The sequence below is a fragment of the Harmonia axyridis genome, chromosome 1 (genome assembly GCF_914767665.1).
Source record: "Harmonia axyridis chromosome 1, icHarAxyr1.1, whole genome shotgun sequence".
Taxonomy (NCBI): Eukaryota; Metazoa; Arthropoda; class Insecta; order Coleoptera; family Coccinellidae; genus Harmonia; species Harmonia axyridis.
Window position 1 is genome coordinate 46,855,709 of NC_059501.1, and position 22,573 is coordinate 46,878,281.

General features: G+C 34.1%; 1 protein-coding gene across 6 annotated transcripts in view; it reads left to right on the forward strand.

Annotated features, from left to right (window-relative positions):
• LOC123675744 overlaps positions 1-22,573 on the forward strand; it is a 244,034-nt gene that overhangs the window by 126,270 nt on the left and 95,191 nt on the right. For all 6 annotated transcript variants that reach the window (XM_045611674.1, XM_045611512.1, XM_045611356.1 and 3 more), the window contains exon 8: positions 14,164-14,380. In XM_045611674.1, the coding sequence (XP_045467630.1) occupies positions 14,164-14,380 (217 nt within the window). The remainder of the gene's footprint in view (positions 1-14,163; positions 14,381-22,573) is intronic.

A 22,573-nucleotide genomic window follows, 5' to 3' on the forward strand; every position in this document is an offset into this window, starting at 1 on the left:
GACATACATACACTGATGAATCTGATAGAGCTCATTACACAACAAAATGTTTTCACGTTTGAAGGAAATGTCTACACTATGGCTGACGGATTTGCCATGGGTTCACCATTGAGCGGTCTTTTAGCCAATATCTTTATAGACCATTTAGAGTCTCTGATTCGTACACACTTTTTCTTCCAGAAGATTGTTCTATGGAAGAGATATGTTGACGATATCATCTGTATATGGTGTGGAACCACCCAAGAATTGAAATCTTTCCTAGAGTTCATCAATTCACTCTCCAAAATCAAATTTACTTTAGAAATTTCAAAGGAAAATAACATCAATTTCTTAGATATAAACATAACCCTAAAACCTGATAATACGTTCGAATTTGACATATATAGAAAACCTACTCAAACCGATATAGTTATTCCCAAATATTCATATCATTCTCCTCAAATCAAAAAGACCGCCTTTCACTTTCTCCTGAATCGTCTCGTCAATATCCCACTATCTGAAATGAACTATCACAAAGAACTAAACAGTATATATAAAATAGCAACTGTGAATCATTACTCAAAACAGTTTGTCGATGATATCCTAGCCTCTATAATAAAGAGGAAACTTCTCAAAAAGATATACCCACATACCGCTATCAAGACGACATACGCAACCATCCCCTACTTCTCCAACCTCAACAACAAACTAAAATCATTGTTGAAAGGTTTTAATTTGAACCTTGTCAACACATCGCATAGAACAGTAGAAAGAATGCTCGTCAATAATAAACCCAAAGAAGACAACAGCCAAAAAAGCGGTATATATAGGATAACATGTGATAACTGTCCTGCCTTCTATATCAGTATGACGACCAGAGCTGCAAAAATCAGATTTAACGAACATATAAAAAATAGACCTGCTTCTGCCATGGGAAATCATCTAGTTGAGAGCAAACACTCTACCTCACTAGAAAAACTAAAATTACTGCATCAACATAATGATTTTTATAAATTAACGCTCTTAGAACAACTAGAGATTTTAAAAAACAAGATGACGAACACCTCCTCAACGATATTAAAGATTTTCCCACTGTTAATTTATTTAAGATGATCCAACCTCTAACTATATAGACTTTTCCGCCTGCCTCTGTATCCGCTTTCATGAATCTGAAGGTCACCTGATACACGGAATTATGAAAACATAAAACATATTCCAATCTAAAACTGTCAATATTGGTTTTCATAGAAAGAAGTACAATTTAATATTTATCTTTTAACAACTAGATATATGTTTATACATGGAAACAAATTATCAGAAAAATTATTATACATTTAATGTCTTCTATGAAAAGCACTTATTTCTTTGACGGTGAGTTTATAATACATCCTTTTATTTATATCAGACATTATCACTGTAAGAACTTTGTAAAAATTGTGTGTTAAGTTATCATGTTGTGATTTTATTTTTACATCTTATTTTCAGCTGACCTGATGATGGCCTAGTGCCGAAATCGATTGTCTTAGAATACAATTATATAAATAAGTGTGTCTTCCATTTTCTTTCCTAATTCATATGTTTATATTATTTCAGGGTGGTAGAGTTTTCGAAAATAAATCATTTATTTTTAATATCTCCAATACCACTTCCGATATTTTAATGAAAGTTGTCATTCATGTACAATGAATCAAGAGGCATTTTTTAATCTATCACTTTTTTTTAATTTCCACCAGTGGGTAAATAGGCAGGAAATAGGCAGGTCAAATGACCTGCCTATTTCGGTAGACATTGATAGTACACCATAGATTTTTCCTTAAATAAAAATTATTCTTGAAATTCCCAATCATTTCTTTCTTCTTGACTTTTTTCAATTCGATGCACGGTTTTCGCTTAAAAAATAAAAACTGTTTCTCTGCATGATCACAACTATATCGTTGATTTGACAATATCATCATACAGAGACATACGAAGATTTTATTTTTTCAGATGAAACCCGTGCGTCACTCCAAAAAAATGAAAGAGATCAAATTTGAAATATCCGAAGTGGTATTATAGATATTAAAAATAAATTATTTATTTTTGAAAAATTCATCAAATACCAAGGCAATTTATTTTAATTAATATATTGTCGTAAGTAATATTATAACGGTATTTTATTTTTTCGAAAATACACATTGTTGAATAATACTTTAATAAAAAACATGGGTGCTGGTGGCAACAAAAATCAGAGTCCAAGACGAGGAACTTTCAAGAATGCTTTTCGTTAAAAACATATTATTTTGGTTTGTGTTTTTCATAATTTTTCACAGGAAAAATAAGATTCCGGAATAGTAATCGACAGGACCATGAAACCATAGTTTCTTTTTATTTATTTTTATGTTATTCTGATTTTGGTGACAAAAGCTGTCGAGTTTTACAACGGATAAACTCGAAAAAGATGATGTCATACAGTTTTCCATCTAGGAAATTATTAGTAATTGAAAATCGAGCGTTCCAGATTGGTGGAAATTAAGAAGGGGAAAAGTGTAATTTCACAATATTCAATCAAAACAATGTACAGTCCTAGATAAAACGATGTAAGTACTATATGTATGTGTGTGAATCTTAATATATATATTTCTTGTGTGCGTGTGTATGTGACTGAACTCCTCCTAAACGACTGGACCAATTTTGATGAAATTTTTTGTGTGTATTCGTGGAGATTCGAGAATGGTTTAGATTTACAGTTTGATCTACTGGAAAATGTTTTTTCAATTAATTTCTTATTTATAAGGAGTTGTTGATTTTGGAATGTTTTACATTAGATCCGGCGGACGGCGCTATCATCGCATTCAATATTATTCTATTTAAATTTTAGTTTGTCCCGACAGATGGTGCTACGATTAATTTGAAAAAAATTTTGTTATTCAATTCATGTGCTGATTAAAATATTAAATGTAATTATTTTTTAAAGAGTTTTGAAGTGTGTATAAATAATTTTGTGAATTCAGAAGTTTTTTTAATTAATTTTTATTTGTAAGGAGTTTTTGATTTTGGAATGTTTTACATCAGATTCGACGGATGGCGCTATCATCGCATTCAATATTATTCTATTTTAATTTTAGTTTGTCCCGACAGATAGTGCTACGATCAATTTGAAAAAGTATTTCGTTATTTTGTGTTATAATTGTGTTATTCAAGTGAAGTTGCTAATTAAAATATTTAATGTCATTAGTTTTCGAAGAGTTCTGAAGTGTATATAAATAACTTATACATTTTGTAAATTTAGTGCGGAATCGAAGTGAGTATATTTTTTATAAATTATCTTTTTTAATTTACACGTGCGTTTATTAACAACCAACATAACCTTCAAGTTTATTTGTGTAGTTAGAGGATTGAATTTTTTTAATTATTTTTATTGACAATTAATTCATTTTTGGAGATATTAAATAAAAAAACTCACAAAATGCGATTACATGTTCTTTATCTAAAATTTGTCATAATAAATCTTTTGAGTTAATTAATTAAAAATTCATTATCAATAGGTAACTCATATTCATTGTATATTATTTTGCAATATTTTATTTTTGTAGAAAAATGCCACGTCCTCGTGGAAGAGCAAGAAATATTGGTCGACGTACTCAGCACGCGCAATTTGTTCATGAACATCGATTGAATAGAACAGTAGAAGAACATTCTATGGATAATGTAAATTTAAGAGATCGAGCTGCATTCAACTGTATGAAGATACCCAATTTATTAAATTTCCAGAGAACTTTTGCAACATGGTGGCTACCAAAGATGAATTAATAAATAGTATCTTTCCAGATTTAAGATATAACTAACTATGTAATCATGAATGGCTACGAGAGCGAGCTATTTTAGCTGCAAAAAATTTAGATGTAGACGCCATCAATTTTAAAATACAACAGTCATTGCCTGGTAATGAAATTACATTTAAATCAATTGACACCGTTGTTGATCCTGACGAAGTGGTCAACTATCCAGTAGAATTTTTGAATTCTTTAGATTTACCTGGAATGCCACCACATAATTTGCGACTGAAGATTGGCTCACCTATAATTTTGCTTCGTAATTTAAATGCCCCGAGATTGTGTAATGGCACGCGATTAGTTATAAAAAAAATCATGGGCAACATTATTGGAGCGAATATTTTATCTGGAAAATTCCAAGGTGAAATTGTACTTTTACCGCGGATCCCAATGATTCCTTCAGATTCACCTATACCATTTAAACGCTTACAATTTCCGATCCGTTTGGCATATGCTATGACTATTAATAAGTCACAAGGTCAAACGATGACATTTTGTGGCTTAGATTTAGAAAATCCGTGTTTTTTTCACGGCCAATTGTACGTTGCGTGTTCCAGAGTTGGAAAACCATCGAGTTTGTTTGTTTATACTCCTCATGGACTAACTAAAAATATTGTACATCCAATGGCATTACGATAAATTAAGTTTTTGTAAATCAAAAAAAAATATATATATATGTTATAAAATGTTTTGAGTGCAAGCTTTTTCACCTTTCATTAAAATGAGTTAAAGTTTTCATTTACGATGCTGTTATTTATTTAACAAAGTAATAACTTTTCAATAATAATTTTCATCAAAGCGGTCCAGATTGTTTCAGCTCATTAAAAAAAGTATGAAATTAAAGACGTGTGTACAGGACAACGTCTGTCGGGTCCGCTAGTATTAATATATTCGTGTGTACTTACACAATAAAGTATATAGATATTAACGATGCCTTGATCCTATTTTTATATATAGCTAATAACAATTATTTGTTCAAAGTGTTATAATGAGTTACTCATATTATTTCGATGAAATGTAATACCTGATGAGCAAGTGGTGCACATCTTTCTTGAGAATTGATACCCACATTCTATTCTCTATATCGATGAAAGCAATATCACCTGCTTATATAAATACAACTTTGGAGTTAAATTATTATAATCTCTATTCATCTATAGTATTCACGGGCGTAGCCAGGGGGGGGGGTTTGGGGTTCAAACTTCACCCCCCCCCCCCCGAAATGTTAAAGATGTCAAAAAACTAATTTTTTTTTCAAAATCTCGGAAATACTTTTTAATGGAATTTGTAAAAAGTGAATGAAATTATCACTCTCAGTTCAATTAATTTGTAATGTGAAATTTGAATCAAATTACCTCTACGTAATCCAGTCAATTTGTGCTCACATGTGCCCCTCAAAGGAAAGTTATGGGGTAGTTTGATTTTTTCGATCGTATGTAACGGGTGTTTTTTTTTCGAGGTATATAACTTTAAGTTGGCATTACTGTTCAAGATTTAACAGCTGTCAAGTGATTTATTCTCAGTTCGGTTTGGCAATTCATCATGAATAGCCTCACGCCTGAACAACGCTTGAAAATAGTGCAATTTTATTTCGAAAATAATGGTTCTGTGCGGAATACGTATCGCGCACTACGTCCATTAGCAATTAAGCGCACTTCTGGTTGAATGGCTACGTCAACAAACAAAACTGCCGCATTTAGAGTGAAGCTAATCCTCAAGTGTATGTCGAAACACCGTTACATCCAGAAAAACTGACTGTTTGGTGCGCTTTATGGGCTGGTGGAATCATTGGTCCGTACTTCTTCAAAAACGATGATGGTCAGAACGTTACAGTCAATGGTGATCGGTATAGAGCTATGATTACTAACTTTTTCACTCCTGAATTGAACAACCATTATGTCCAGGAGCTGTGGTTCCAACAAGACGGCGCAATATGTCACACAGCTCGTGCCACAATCGATTTATTGGAAGACATGTTTGGTGACCGCCTAATTTCACGTTTTGGACCAATAAGCCTACAAGATCTTGTGATTTAACACCGCTAGACTACTTTCTGTGGGGCTATGTAAAGTCATTGGTCTATGCGGATAAGCCACAAACCCTTGACCATTTGGAAGACAACATTCGCCGTGTTATTGCCGATATACGGCCACAAATGTTGGAAAAGTCATCGAAAATTGGACGTCCAGATTGGACTACATCCGAGCCAGCCTTGTCGGTCATATGCCAGAAATCATATTTAAAATGTAAAGCCACAAGATTATCTTGCGGATAAATAAAATTCATATCAATCGAAAAATCCATCGTTGTTTTATTGCAATTTAAAGTTCTATAGCTCTAAAAAAACACCCTTTATTTTTTTGGGTTCTGAATCCGAATCTGAGGTTTAGCACCAAAATTCTGTGACGGAACATTAAAAATAAAAATACAAAAAAAATTAATCTTGTCACGTTTCCTTCCATAAAGCTTTTTGTCCGAAAAACCTGGCTCAAACGATAGTTCGAAATTGGCGTATTAATCTATCTCTGCTAAAAATCAGTTGATGGGATAGTTTTAATTTCTTCGATTTATTATCTCTGTTTCTGGGGTACAGAATTCGAATCTGAAGTTTGCCACCAAAATTTCATGATAAAACATTGAAAAAAATGCAAAAAAGGTGATAACTATCATTTTTTACCGGTTTTTTGCATATAAACTTTCTACTCATGATTTTGAATTTGAGTACTCTGTTGTATAAATACTACGACGGTATTTTTTTCCTGAATATGTTTAAAGGAATCGATGTAAAGAAATAAACTAAATTTCAAAAAGTGATTTTCAAAATGCTTTTCTTCTCAAAACATACTTGTTGGAAATTGGAATTTGTTTTTATTTAATTTAAGAATCAGGGAGTCAGCTCGACCACCCTGTATAAAGATAAGTTGAATTTTCGTTCATTATGTTGTATCTGTGAATTATTATCTCGCATCAAGCGCGACAGAAAAACCGGTTTAATGGAAGGGAGCGGGAGTTGAAATCACAGTGAAAATTCAATACTCAGCTCGCCGTTACACAAATCAGGCATTTTTCACGCATCTCAACAAAAAAGGTTATTAACAATCGAGAAAATACTTATCACAATTGGTATCAACAAGGTTTCAGAAATAATTTGATGGTTTCAAATAAATGGTTTATTGAATGGACATTTCTCCTTATTTCCAACCAAACAACTCTAGAAAAATACAATTTACTTTACATAAAATTTGGTGCATCGGCCGGGAAGCTAGTTGGAAATTAAGGGAATTGGAAACTTCGAAGCAGGTTACAAACAAATTCTGGAGACATTAAAATTTTCGGCTACAGGATACAGGTTGGATATTCAAGAAACTGAAAATTTGGGTTCATTTCACATTCAATTGGATTGACATAAATCAAGGAGGGAAGATTGAAAGCGACGTAGGTACTACTCATCAACAAACTCAGGGAAAATCAACAATAGAAAAGGTTTCAATCAGGATCACACCAGGGAAGGACATCAACAAAAACGCTTGGAAGTGAAAAAAAAAATTGCATAAACTTTTGTATAAGGTCAGATAATTCATTTTTGCTCAAATATTCATTTAATTCTTATCACTGAAAAGGTATTTCTGATAAATAATACTTAGTTAATTTTACTATTTTTGCTCATTATATAATCACATTTTGATATAAATTCAATTCATTGATTCATTATTCAGTTTTCACGAAATTATAGTTATGTCAACCGAAGAATTAAAATTGAAAGAAAAAGTGAAATTAGAATTAGATTTGTTGGAAAGAAAAAGAGCCTCAGTTAAAGGTAAAATTACTAGAATTGAAAATTTTGTTAATGACAATCAGGACAATAATGATGTTGATGTTAATGAATTTGTTACTCGAGAAACTTTGTTGATACAAGCTTACGAAAAATGTAATACTCTTCAAGAAGATATTGAGATATACGAGGAAAAGGAAGGATTTGATCGCGAAGAAATAGAAGAAAGGTATATCAAGGTTTTATCAGCGATAAAAAGAAAAATATCTGAAATTAACAAATTAGAATCAAATAATAAATTGGAACATTCTTTTGGCGAGGTAAGGGAGAATTTACACAAAGTTCATTTACCCAATATTCAAATTCCAATTTTTAATGGTCAATTTTCAGAATGGAACTCATTTAGGGATCTTTTCAAGACACTTGTCGATGACAATGGGGACTTAAGTGACGTACAAAAATTCACATATCTCAAAGCATCATTGAAGTCGGAACCTTTGAATTTAATCAAAGATTTGCAGTTAACAAACACTAATTACAAGGTGGCTTTTGACATTTTGAATAAAAGGTATGATGATACACTAGCAATCGTTAATATGCATTTATCCGCGTTAATCGAGGTAAATTCGATAAATAAAGGCGACTGTAAACAACTAAGAGAATTCATTACAAATATTAAACAGAACTTTAATTCCCTTCAGGCTCTCAATTTGCCAGTGGATACTTGTTATTCTGGTATTTTTACTGGTCAGGAAGTTATATTTTCCAACTAAAGCTGCTTATGAGTTAGAAAAAAATAGTATGTCTCTACCTACTTTTCAAGGTTTTATGGAATTTTTGGAAAAAAGATGTCGAGCTTTAGAAAATATAAATTCCCAAGATACTAGAATAAAACAGAGGTCTTGTAATCTAATTACAACAAACAATAACAATAAAACAGGGTTAGGAAATAAAGGTAACAGTATATGTATATTTTGCAAATGTATTAATCATACATTATATACTTGTATGAAATTCAAAAATATTTCATTAGAGGGAAAAAGACAATTTGTTCACCAACAAAAATTATGCTATAATTGTTTAGGAGGAAAACATGGTGTGGCAAACTGCCAGTCAAGTAGTTGTCGTATTTGTCACAAAACGCATCATTCTCTTTTATGTCCACGTACTAGTAACAAAAATGAATCTGAAAATCGTACCACTGAACCCAATAATCCGGCTTTCGTGCCTGGAAATTCACGCGAATATCGTTTTAATGAAAATCAAAATCGGTCTGTTGAACCGCAGAATGTATCAGGCTTACATAATTTTAACACTTTGAAAGGCTCAAAAAAACCTCAAATTCTGCTAGCTACCGCAAAAGTCAAGGTTATGGATTCGAAGGGCGAATATCTATTTGCAAGGGTGCTTTTAGATACCGGGAGTCAAATGTCTTTCATCACCTCTGAATGTGTAAGAAAACTAAATTTGAAAAGTAGATATGAAGTTTTCAATATTATTGGCATATCCAACATAATAACCAAGACTTCTGAAGTAATAGATGTGGAATTTCAGTCAACAATTAACTCGCAGAAATTTAACATTTCTTGCGTTGTTTTGGATAAAATCACCACAACAATACCTCATGTTTACATTGATAAAACTGATTTAAGTATTTCCTCACACCTAAATTTAGCGGATATAGAATTTAATCAACCGTCAGAAATTGACATTTCAATAGGTTCGGACTTATATTATGATTTAATACTTCCCGATATTATTAGGTTGGGTACAGGTAAGCCTATATTACAAAATAGTCGTTTAGGTTGGATTATTGCAGGAACGTATATTCATCAAATTCAATTGTCACATTGAAATCTGAAATTTCTAATTCACATGTTTCTTTATTTTCATGCGGAGAAAACGATGTTATAGAATTCATACCGCGTTTTTGGCGATTGGAAGAAGTTGTAAACAAACGTGAATTATCTCCTGACGATACCATATGTGAGAAAAGGTTTTTAGAATCGGTAAAAAAAATAAATAACGAATCTTTCGAGGTGGATATTCCTTTGAAATCAGAAAATGAGCTGAATAAATTAGGTGATTCCTTTTATTTGGCGAAAAAGCGATTTTTGGCATTAGAACGGAGATTCACGTTGAATTGTGAATTTCATAAGGCTTATAAAAATTTCATAAATGAGTACATAGACTTAGGACACGCGAAATATGTGGAGTTTGATGAAAACGATTTAAAAAATTATGAAGATAAACAATTCCTTCCTCATCATGGAGTTTTCAGGGATGATAGTTCATCAACTCCACTGAGGGTTGTGTTTGATGCATCCATGAAAACGTCTTCGGGTTTTTCAGTAAATGACATTATGTTGAAGGGGTTTCCTGTTCAACCGGAACTTTTCGAGATTTTGATAAGATTCAGATTTTTTATTTATGTTTTAACGTCCGATATACAAAAAATGTACCGAATGATCTGGGTTTCTGAAAAACATCGGAGGTTACAGAGTATTTTGTGGCGGGATGATCCGAGGGAGCCGCTGAAATGCCTAGAACTTCAAACAGTTTCATTTGGAACAAAAAGTGCTCCGTACTTAGCTACCAGGTGTCTCAAAAAATTAGCCGATGCAGCAATACAGTTTCCGTTGGCATCTAAGGCAATTTTGGAACAATGCTACATCGATGACATTTTGGCAGGCGCGAGTGACATTTCTAGTTTGAAAAATCTTAAATCTCAACTGGTTGATTTGTTGCGCTCGGCGGGATTTTCTCTTCATAAGGGGCATTCCAATGTATGGAATTCCGATTTTGACGACTTTTCCTCGGAAACAGAGAATATTCCGATTTCGGATTTCCAATAAGGTATTGGGTATTTTTTGGAACACCAGGAAGGATTTATTTAAGGTTTCCCTCCCAGAGCTGATTTTCGATGAGGTTAATACGAAGAGAAACGTTTTGTCTAAAATTGCGCAGATATATGATCCGTTAGGATTTATTGGCCCAATAGTAATAACTGCAAAATTACTCATGCAGGAAATTTGGAAACTCAGATTAGAATGGGATTCACCATTACCAAAAAATATTTCGGAAAAATGGTTTCAATTTTCAGCTGATTTGAAAAATTTGTCTGATTTATCTGTCAGCCGTTGCGTGTTACAAAATAGGACGGTGAAATATTTTCAGTTAGAGGGGTATTCAGACGCGTCTAAGCGCGCCTATGGGGCATGTGTCTATGTAAGAGCTTTTTACGAGGATGGGTCGAATTCATGTCATTTCTTATGCTCTAAAACAAGAGTGGCTCCTTTGAAGGTTGTCTCTCTTCCGCGATTGGAGCTCTGTGGAGCTTTACTATTGGTAAGATTAATTACTAGATTACAAAACATAATTACTGTACGGTTCGAACGAATTTTTCTTTGGTCTGATTCAAAAATAGTACTATGCTGGTTACAATCTTGTCCATCACGTTGGACAACATTTGTATCAAATAGGGTTTCTGAGATACAGGAGATGACAGCAAAATGTACTTGGTCGCATATAGATTCTCGAAATAACCCTGCTGATCACTTAACCAGGGGTTTGAATTCTCATGATTTAATCAATTCTAAAATTTGGTGGTACGGTCCTGACACTTTTTCAGATACAAAGATACCGAATATTTCAATCTCACACGATGAGGAATTTTCACAGGAACTGAAAAAGATTTCTTGTGTGGTGAAAGAAAAGGTTGAATTTTTCCCTTACGCAAATTTCTTCAAATTTTCTCATTTTCTAAGAATTTTTGCACTTTGTTCGAGGTTCATTTATAATAGTAAACATAAAAACGATCAAAAAACGGGATTATTGATTGTGAATGAATTACAAGAAGCAAAAACAAGATTATTTAAATTAATACAAGGGGAAGTTTTTTTCGATGAATTGAATTCTCTAAAGTCAAATAAAATTTCGAAAAGGGGTTCTCTTAGCAATTTGAATTTAATACTGGACGATAATGGATTATTTCGATTGAATAGTCGTCTGTCAAATGCAAATCTGAATTACGAACGCAAATTCCCTATTCTTTTACCGGCCAAGCATCATATCGTTCGGCTTTAAATAGAAGCAGAACATGTGAAACTGCTACATACGGGACCACAAACCACTTTGGCGTCTTTAAGGTTAAAGTATTGGATTATAAGGGGTTTACGCGAAATAAAATCAGTTATCAACAGTTGTGTTAAATGTTTTCGATTCAATAGTAAACCTAATTTTCAATTAATGGGCTCACTTCCTTCAGATCGAGTCACCCCTGCAAGACCGTTTTTCAGGGTAGGAATTGATTTTAGTGGTCCCATTTGGGTGAAGCAATCGCGCATCCGACGGTCTATAGAAACCAAGGCTTATATCGCACTTTTTATATGTATGGTCACTAAGGCAGTGCACATAGAGCTTGTCTCAAGTTTGAGCTCCACCGCGTTCCATACCTTGAAAAGATTTATTGCTCGTCGAGGCTTACCACAAAAAATCTGGAGTGACAACGGTTCCAACTTTCGGGGTGCAAATAATGAAATAAAAGAAGTTTATGATTTTCTTAAAAAACAAGCCGATTCAGTTTCGGTCATGTACAGTTATTTATGCAAACAGGAAATCGAATGGAAATTTATCCCTCCAAACAGTCCTCATTGGGGGGGATTATGGGAGGCTAATATAAAGTCCGCAAAATTCCATTTAAAGCGTGTTGTGGGAAACTCGCATCTTAGTTTCGAAGAAGTGCTCACATGCTTAGCACAAATCGAGGCGGTATTAAATTCTAGACCTTTGTGTCCTGTATCAAATGACCCCTCAGATACTTCATGCTTGACACCGGGACATTTTTTAATTGGTTCTCCGTTAATAGCAATGCCTGAAAGGGATTGTTCTGAAGTACCAGATAACAGACTGGATCACTGGCAGATATGTAACAAATTGTCTCAGTCTTTTTGGAAAAAATGGTCCGTCGAGTATTTGCATCAGCTTCATACTCGCGCGAAATGGCATAAGCCTGTTCAGAATATCGAAGAAGGCACTTTAGTTTCAATTAAGGAGGACAATTTGCCGCCACTAAAGTGGGCTCTAGCGAGAGTCATAAAGTCAATGCCGCGTTCTGATAAAAGGGTTCGTGTGGTTCAGTTGCGAACCGCAAATGGAATGTTTGTACGTCCGATAACTAAACTTTGTCCATTGCCAAAGATTTAAATTTTTTTTTTTTATCAATTATCTTATTTCGGGGGGGAGGATGTTGGAAATTGGAATTTGTTTTTATTTAATTTAAAAATCAGGGAGTCAGCTCGACCACCCTGTATAAAGATAAGTTGAATTTTCGTTCATTATGTTGTATCTGTGAATTATTATCTCGCATCAAGCGCGACAGAAAAACCGGTTTAATGGAAGGGAGCGGGAGTTGAAATAACAGTGAAAATTCAATACTCAGCTCGCCGTTACACAAATCAGGCATTTTTCACGCATCTCAACAAAAAAGGTTATTAACAATCGAGAAAATACTTATCACAATTGGTATCAACAAGGTTTCAGAAATAATTTGATGGTTTCAAATAAATGGTTTATTGGATGGACATTTCTCCTTATTTCCAACCAAACAACTATAGAAAAATACAATTTACTTTATACAATACTTGAAAAATAAAACTAGTGAAAATAGACTGAATGGGTTGGCTCTTTTAAAGTTGATATATTTAAAAAGAAAAACATAAAATTTTTTTTATAATATGTAAAACCCCCCCCGAAATTGAAACCTGGCTACGCCCGTGATAGTATTTAGTCGAAGTATTAGGCAGAGATCAAAATATAAGCAGAAACGAGTCATATTAAAATGATGTCTTATATTATAGTATGATTCAAATGAATCAAAATATTTGCTCATATAACCTCCACTATCAGGACTTTGTTGTTAACACACAATATCAATATATAATATAGTTCGAAAACAATATTAATTTTAATATGAAGACAATAGGACATAAAACGTTCAACTTGGTGTTCATTGTCTTGGAACTTTATATTTTATAACAACAATGTCCTTGAAGTAGAAGTTATATGGAAAAATATTTTGATTGGTTCTTCATGATACAGTTGGGGTAGAAAATATATCAAAACCAATTGAACCTGCTTTTGACAGCGGAAAAATTTCCCTCATCAATTTTTATACATGTTCAACACAAACCTATATTTTTTTTAATGGAATACCCTATATATCATTACTTCGTTGAATTCGTTAGTTTTTTCCCTTCAAAATGATTTGTGATATTATATAGGTAGAATGGTCAGAAATGTTAAAAAACACTAAAACATCAAATAATGATGATTTTTTGTTAATGAACAATGGATTTCACATATGAAAAAAAGGTTCAATTGGATAATTTTAATTTGTGATTTTTATAAATAGTAGAGTAAGCAAAGATAATGATATATAGGGTGTTCCATTGAAAAAAATATAGGTTTGTGTTATATATATATATATATATATATATATATATATATATATATATATATATATATATATATATATATATATAAATAATTATATATACAGGAGATGAATATGACTAAATCTCGTTCACAATTTTTTTTCAGATTTGGATGAATGTGCCTCCCCTGAGCTGCATGATTGTCATCAATTAGCGAAATGTATCAATGTTTTTGGTGGGTTCCGATGTGAGTGTGAAGAAGGCTATAGAGATGAATATTTGGATAGTAAATATAGAGCAGGCAGACACTGTGAACAATGCCCCAATCAATATTGTAATAATAGGGGCAAATGCAGATATCAAGACAAGCAAGAAGTATGCGAGTAAGTAAAAGCTTGAACTTTTTTGTTTATGGTCGAAGCTCAATTTCAAGTGACTCTAAACTTATCGTACTTCTCAACTCGAATTTAAATTGTAAACCAATTTAATAAATTTGTCCATATATCAATTAGAGAGTTAGTGCAGCTAACAAATTTTGTTGCTATAGAAATTTCCAAGATTTTCATGGAATTTGGTGAAGCTAAACTGTACTCTTTCGGAATTTTCAAACATTCACTAATGAGTTCTCCGAATTAAACCGTGAAACTACTTCCTCGGTGAGAACACATCTCACTTGTCCAAGTGTCTCCTACCCCATTCTGAGCACTTCAATTTTGATTTACAAAACTGTTTCTTCTGTATGTTGTACTGGATCGAAAAAAATTTTCATTTGTGGTGGTTTAAAATAAACTACTTCGAAACAAAACTCCCTAACATATTTATTTATAATCTTCGGTTCAAGAACCACATCTGTGGATGCTACAAGAGTGTTCACTAACAAGAATAGTGTAATAAGTTCCACTGAAATTAACTATATCCTGACAAATGCGAGCAGCGAACTAAATACTACTAATGTTGTTGATCCGAATATTGGGAGATCTCAGAGTGTTGTTTGGTCCTTCAGTTCTCATGTATCGAATACTGTTCATCGTACTTCCCCAAGAATATTTAGATCCTTTTTTGTAGCTAACTTAATAAATCTTTCCTTTTTGTCTGCTACATCTATTTTTGATGATGTTCACCTTACAACGGATGTCGATGTCAGTTTCCAACATATTTTCAAAATCATTATTTAAGGCAAGGGCGTATATAGAACCATTATTCTAGCTCAAACGATTGTTGAAAATTGTCGTATTTTTCTGTCTCTTAAAAAACACACTTATTGAGGTAGTTTTGATTTCTTCGATGCTGAATCTGAGTCTGAAGTTTGTACCAAAATTTCGTGACAGAACATTGAGAAAATTGCAAGAAAAACTCAAAAAAAATCAGTTTTTGGTGTTTTTTTGCACATGTTTTGCAATTATTTTTCGTGAATGACCTTTCCATATACAAACAAAGTAATCAAATTTCCTACAAATTTCTCTCATCAAGGTTTTGTTGAAGATTAATATTGTTGGCAGTTAACTTGCAATAATTAACACTCTGTTTGAAATAAATGTTCACGTGGTGTAATAAAGAACTGAATATATTGAGATACAATTACTGGTACAACTTACTCGTTACACTGACCGAACTAAAAGAGAGAGAGCAAGAGGTACATATCATAGACCTGAACTTAGGATCATAGAATAACATGAATGAGGTTTTCTTCAATGTTAAACTTTTGGTACATTTTTACAATACCCCCACTTAACAAAAGTTTACATAAAAGCAATAAAAATCAACCGGCACAGAGGCCTAAATGTTTCACAAACTTGGTATTCTTCACATTTTGTAACGGCTTTGTCAATATGTCTGCAACCATCTCATCGGTAGGTACATAGATTAAATTAATCTTATTTTCATTCTCTGCATCCCTCAAAAAATGATATCGAATGTCTATGTGCTTGGTTCTATCATGAAATACTGGATTTGTTGCTAGCTTCTGGGCACTTTGATTGTCGTTACATATACTTATGCAATCTAGTCTTCCCGTCAGCTCACATAAGACATTGTTCAAATAGATGGCCTCTTTTGCTGCTTCACACAAAGCCATGTACTCGGCTTCAGTAGTGGATAGTGCAACCGTCTTCTCTTTGCAGCTCTTCCAAGAAATGGATGCTCCCGAGAATTTGAAGACATATCCGGTGAAGGATTTACGTTCACCTTTATCCGAACCCCAGTCAGCATCTGCAAATCCTATTAAAGCATCTTTGTCTTTCTGAAATTTCATGAACAAGTGTTTGGTCCCTTTCAGATATCTCAGCACACGTTTGGCACATTGCCAGTGGATTTTTCTATAACAAGTATTATATTGACTCAAAAGGCTAACAGAATGTGAGATATCTGGTCGAGTCATTACAGTTAAATACATTAAGTTTCCAATCAATTCTTGATATGGAATTTTTGGATTACATTTTTCATTATTCGTGTCACATAAAGGTATACTATTGTCTAGTGGAGTACAAACAGTCTTGCAGTCTGAAATTCCAAATTTTTTTAACAAATTATCAATATACTCTTGATCAATAGCTATATAATCTTTTTTTCTGTTTATTCTAATTCCTAAGCATCGTTTTGCTTCACCTAGATTTTTTACTTTAAACTGAGAATTGAGTTTTTTAAAAACAAAATCAATTTCATTTTGATCGGCAGAGAAAACAAGAAAATCATCTACATAAAGGGCTATTATAGACAATTTATCCCTATTCCGTTTTACATATAAACATGGTTCAAATTTTGATTTTTTGTAACCTATCTCTAATAAAACTATGTCGACCCGCTCATTCCAAGCACGACTAGCCTGTTTTAAACCGTATATGGCTTTCTTCAGTTTGAAAACCTCATTAGGCTTTTCTTTGGAAATAAAACCTTCAGGCTGTTCCATGAAAACATTTTCTTTAAGAAAACCGTTTAAAAAGGCAGGTTTTACGTCTAAATGTACAAGTTTTAAGTTCAGTCTAATGGCTAATCCTAATAAAAGTCTGAGTGTTGAATGTCTCACTACTGGGGCAAAAGTTTCACTGTAGTCAATGCCCTTTTTCTGGGTGTAACCTTTGGCTACAAGCCTTGCCCTATATTTGTTCTGGTTTTCACAATCACTTTTCACCTTAAAAACCCACTTACACTTCACCACTGTGCTGCCTTCTGGTGGACTCACTAGCTCCCATGTATCATTCTCATCGAATGACTGGATCTCTTCCTTCATTGCCTGCAGCCACTCATGTGCATCTGGTCTTGATAGTGCCTCTGTCACTGTCATTGGTAGAATTGATGTATCGTGCTCTTCATCGACTTCTGCACCATTAAAATATGTTACATACTCATCAAGGTTTTTCCTTTTGGGTTCTCTTCGCGACCTTCTCGGAACTTCTAATGGATGTGTTCTGTCTGGTTCTATATCTGGAACAAAATCACTGTCATTATCTGAGAAATTAACATGGTCATCATGAACAGATTCATCTGAGATTGGAGAAAACTGTTCGCTAGTTTCCCCCACTGGATCTGGAACCTCCTCAGTATTTTCTTCTACAGAATATGGCACTGCAACAGTCGTTCTTTTCATAATCGTAACATCACGACTGATTATCACTTTTCTTGTTCTTGAGTTGAAACATCTATATCCCTTCGTTTTCTCGTCATAGCCCACAAGGATATGTCGTTCTGACATCGGATCCCATTTATTTCTGTTTACCTTAGGAATGTGAACCATAACTACACTTCCGTATACTCTTAGGTGACTAATATCTGGCCTTTTACAGGTGTCCATAGCTCATAGGGAGTTTTTGAAATCTTCGAAGATGCAGAACGATTTTTCAAATAACAGGCTGCTTGGCATGCTTCAGCCCATAAGGATTTACTCAAGCCCTCATCAAACATGAGGCATTTCGCTTTCTCAACTAGGGTACGATTGAATCGTTCAGCCATTCCATTTTGTTGCGGTGTATGACTATTTGAAGTTTGGTGTATTATTCCGGCACTCTTCAAATATCTGGTAAAATCACCGTTGCAAAATTCACCTCCATTGTCACTTCTTAGGGTTTTAATATTGGTGTTTTGCTGGTTTTCTGATAAGGCTTTGAATTCTTTAAACCTTTCCAATGCCTCATCCTCAGTCTTGAGGAAATAAACAAAACACATTCTACTATAGTCGTCTATGAATGTAAGGAAGTATTTTGCTCCACCTAATGACGTTGTCTCCATCGGGCCGCAGATATCACTGTGAATTACTTCCAACACTTTATCTGCTCGACTTCCTTCTTTGGGGAATGGCAAACGGAACTGTTTGCCTTTACAGCATACTTCACAATTTTTTAAGCTTGCTTGATCTTTAAGGATGAGTCCATTTACCAGCTTCTCTGTCATCTGCAAGTAATTATCATTGATGTGACCCAAACGTTGATGCCAGGTTGTTCTGCTAGCAGCTATATAGCACACTGGCTTCTCTTCGTGCAAGTTTAACTTGTATACATTATTGCACAAGTTAGCAGTTGCCACTAAAATATTATGGCGATTATAAATATAGCAACCATTCTCATTAAAGGATACCTTATTTCCATTTTTAATTAATTGCGACACAGATAAAAGATTTGTAGTCAAACCTGGGACATATTGTACTCCCTGTAATAATATATCTTGTTTCTTATCGGTAAATGTTTGTATTTTCACGTCTCCAGCACATTCAACTCCCAATTTGGCCTTATTTGCTACAGTGACGTCTTTTAAATCCGGATTCCTGAAGTTTATCATCCTTTGTTTATTTGAGGTTAAATGAAAACTAGCTCCACTGTCAACATACCAGTCTGTGACATTAAAGTCACCTGTCGTGAACACAGCACTGAAGCCTCCATCGACTCTATTGGAACATTTTGACATGTAATGCCCATTCTTTTTACATCTGAAGCAAATAATATTACTGAGATCCTTTTTGTTTGAATTGTGCTGGTCTGCAATTTCACGAGTGAATTTATCATTCCTATTCTGTGATCTCTCTTTGTGTTGTTTTTTAACTGCGCTCTCTTTCGGTTGCTTACGGTAACCAAACTTTCTGTTAACAGCGAATGCTCCATTACTGCCGTTGGTGTCGCCATCTGTCTGCATGTCAAGGAGTTTCGTCTTGATGGAATCTGTTGTAACTTCCAAACCTGAATTTTCAATAGCCATAATCATAGGTGCAAATTTTTCAGGGAGGCCAGCTAATTATAAAGATCCCACCCATATTTCATCAATGGCAAATCCGGTTCTTCTTAATTTCTGTGAAGTTTCTATAATTTGATTGATGTAAGACTCCATACTCACGTGATTATCCAATCTGGCGGATATTAGTGTTCGTAAGAGTCCTATTTTACGCATGAATCCACTATCGTCATAAAGTTTCCTCAGGCGAGTCCATACTTCTTCAGCTGTCTTGGAATCTTTCACATGTGGAAACAACGATGGGTCGATTGTTAAAATCAACTTTGCCTTTGCATTGGCTATCCTCGAAGTATCTTTCTCGCTACCGTCGATGCATTTGTCCAAGCCTTCAATCACAAATACATTCTCGACTGCGAACGCCCATTCATCATATTTCTCACGTCCTAAAAGTTTCGGTACGCTCATGAGGTAACTGGCGGCCATCTTACTTCTTTGTGAGAAAACAAAATACACCACTATATCACAAACAACTGAGTCACTTTAATTTTATTGCATTATATAGGAAATCTGGGTCCATAACCTGTTGAAGATTAATATTGTTGGCAGTTAACTTGCAATAATTAACACTCTGTTTGAAATAAATGTACACGTGGTGTAATAAAGAACTGAATATATTTATTTATTTATTTATTTATTTAATATATACAATGTCCTACAGGACATATATTGAGATACAACTACTGGTACAACTTCCTCGTTACACTGACCGAACTAAAAGAGAGAGAGCAAGAGGTACATATCATAGACCTAAACTTAGGATCATAGAATAACAATAGTGAGGTTTTCTTCAATGTTAAACTTTTGGTACATATTTACAATAGGTTTTTCGTCCGATCAACCATTCTGGCACAAACGATAGTTCAAAATTTTATCTGTCTCTACAGAAACCCACTTTTTCCACTCCAAAATTTTTTTTTATGACTTGTCTTCTACCTAATAATTCCTTCTTCTAATACAATCCAGATGGGTTCAAACTATAAAGTTTCACTTTAGAAAAAAAGCATTTTCAAAAACACTTTTTGATTCGAATTCTGTATCCCCGAAACAAAAAAAAGGAATCGAAGAAATCAAAACTACCCCAACAACTGGGTTTTAGTAGAGATAGATACAATACGCCAATTTCCAACTATCGTTTGAGCCAGATTTATCAGACAAAATAATTGATGGAAGAAAACGCCAAAAGATTTTTTTTTGTTTGTATTTTTATTTTAATATTCCGTCACGAAATTTTAGAGGTAAACCTCAGATTCGGATTCAGAACCCAAAAAAATACATACGATCGAAGAAATCAAAACTACCCCATAACTTTCCCTTGAGGGGCACATGTGAGCACAAATTGATTGGTGTACGTAGCGGTAATTCAATCCAGATTTCAGATTACAAATGAATTGAACTGAAAGCGATAATTCCATTCACTTTTTACAAATTCCATTAAAAACATATTTTCGAACCCCCAAAACCCCCCCTGGCTACGCCGTGATGGGATCATTTAGTACCTTGTCTGCTTCAAACGCATATTTGGTGTTAGGTGGTTGCGATGCCGATATAGGTGTCCCACGAATGAGACAATCCAACAAATCAAGGAAGAATATCAAATGTTTGCAGGAAATGAATAAAAAGAGAAACACGATGCAGTAGGAAAGATACTAAACCAAGAAATGGTAACCATATTAAAACTAATTCATTTAAAAAAAATGCCATACTACAAGTACCGACCGTTGACCATTCTGGACAACGAACGCTATAAGCTGTACTGGGATTGTACAATTTTCACTGATAAAACAGTCACTCACAACAGACCTGATATATTACTAGTCGGTAAACATCAGAAAATAGCCTTATTCTTCGACGTAGCAATACCAAATAATAACAACCTGCTTTAAAAAGAGGTCAAAAATATTTCAAAATATAGGGACCTCGAATTTAAGATAAATCGTCATTGGGGAACGATATCAACGAAAATTATTCCAATTATCATCTAAAACAACTGGAAAAAGGACCAGAAGGTCGACGAGGACCAGGGTGGCCACAAGGATCAGACACGACAGAGCTCTATCCTTATGATATTTTAAATATCTCAGATTGAGTGAATGTTCCTCTTAGTGGGGAGTAATAAAGCCAACGGTAAGGACAGTTTTCCATCCTAAGCGTATAGGCTAAAGTCGGGGACTATGGAGAGGGTAGGAAATCCCTAGCGATTCACATATGAATAAAGTTGAATCGACTCCTGCCCACAGCAGCTTCCAGAAGCTTTCTTACCGGGACGCTGAAATCTGTCGAAGAATCCCTCTCCAGCGTAACGAACAAAGCCGTGTGAAAAGCAGCTCAAGAATTCTTCCACCGTAGCTCTACGGATTGTAAAAAGCGATCAAAGGCCGTCTCCCCCCCGACACGGGGGAATCCATGAATGTTGGTGAATTTGAGAAAAAGAAATAGAGATCCACTGCTTGAGGTTCGTCAGGGCGTGTCTGGAGCCGGAGCTGGACATTATAGCATGTGGGACGTCAGCAAGGGCGAGTTAATTCTTGTTTCTTTTGGGGGGGGGATAATCGAAAAAAATTTTTTTCAGACAACGTTTACTCATATCTGTAATATGAGAAAGGAAAATTTGATAACGAATTCTGAAACAGAAATTACACGAAATGATAGCATTTTTTTGAATCGATTGTTACTAAATTTGCGGAGAAAAATGAAGAATTCCTTCAATAACTTCAAGAATAGAATGACCAGTGACGGCTCGTGCCCTCGAGATGTGGGTCGGCCACACACATATACAGGGTGTTTCCTAAACATGCGGCAAAAATTCAGGGGGTTGTTCCTTGGACTATTTTAAGCATGTTTTGTCCTTGGATGATTTTTGAAAAACCTCTTTGTTTCGAAGATACAGGGCGAACAACATTTTTCATATTTTTAAAATTAATAATAGTTTAAATAAAAATGCGTACCGCACTGTGTTTACTAAGTAGGTACAATTTATTTTTAAATTTGTTTAACAACATTCCAATTACTAAAAACGGCCAGTTTTTTGACTAAAAATTGATTTGAAGTGCAGATGGTAAAGGAATACATATTAAACACAGTTTTCATTTGAATTCGTTTTGTGATGTATTAGCAATTTTTAGTCAAAAAACTGGCCGTTTTTAGTAATTGGAATGTTGTTAAACAAATTTAAAAATAAATTGTACCTACTTAGTGAACACAGTGCGGTACGCATTTTTATTTAAACTATTATTAATTTTAAAAATATGAAAAATGTTGTTCGCCCTGTATCTTCGAAACAAATAGGTTTTTCAAAAATCATCAAAGGACAAAATATTCTTAGAATAGTCCAAGGAACAACCCCCTGAATTTTTGCCGCATGT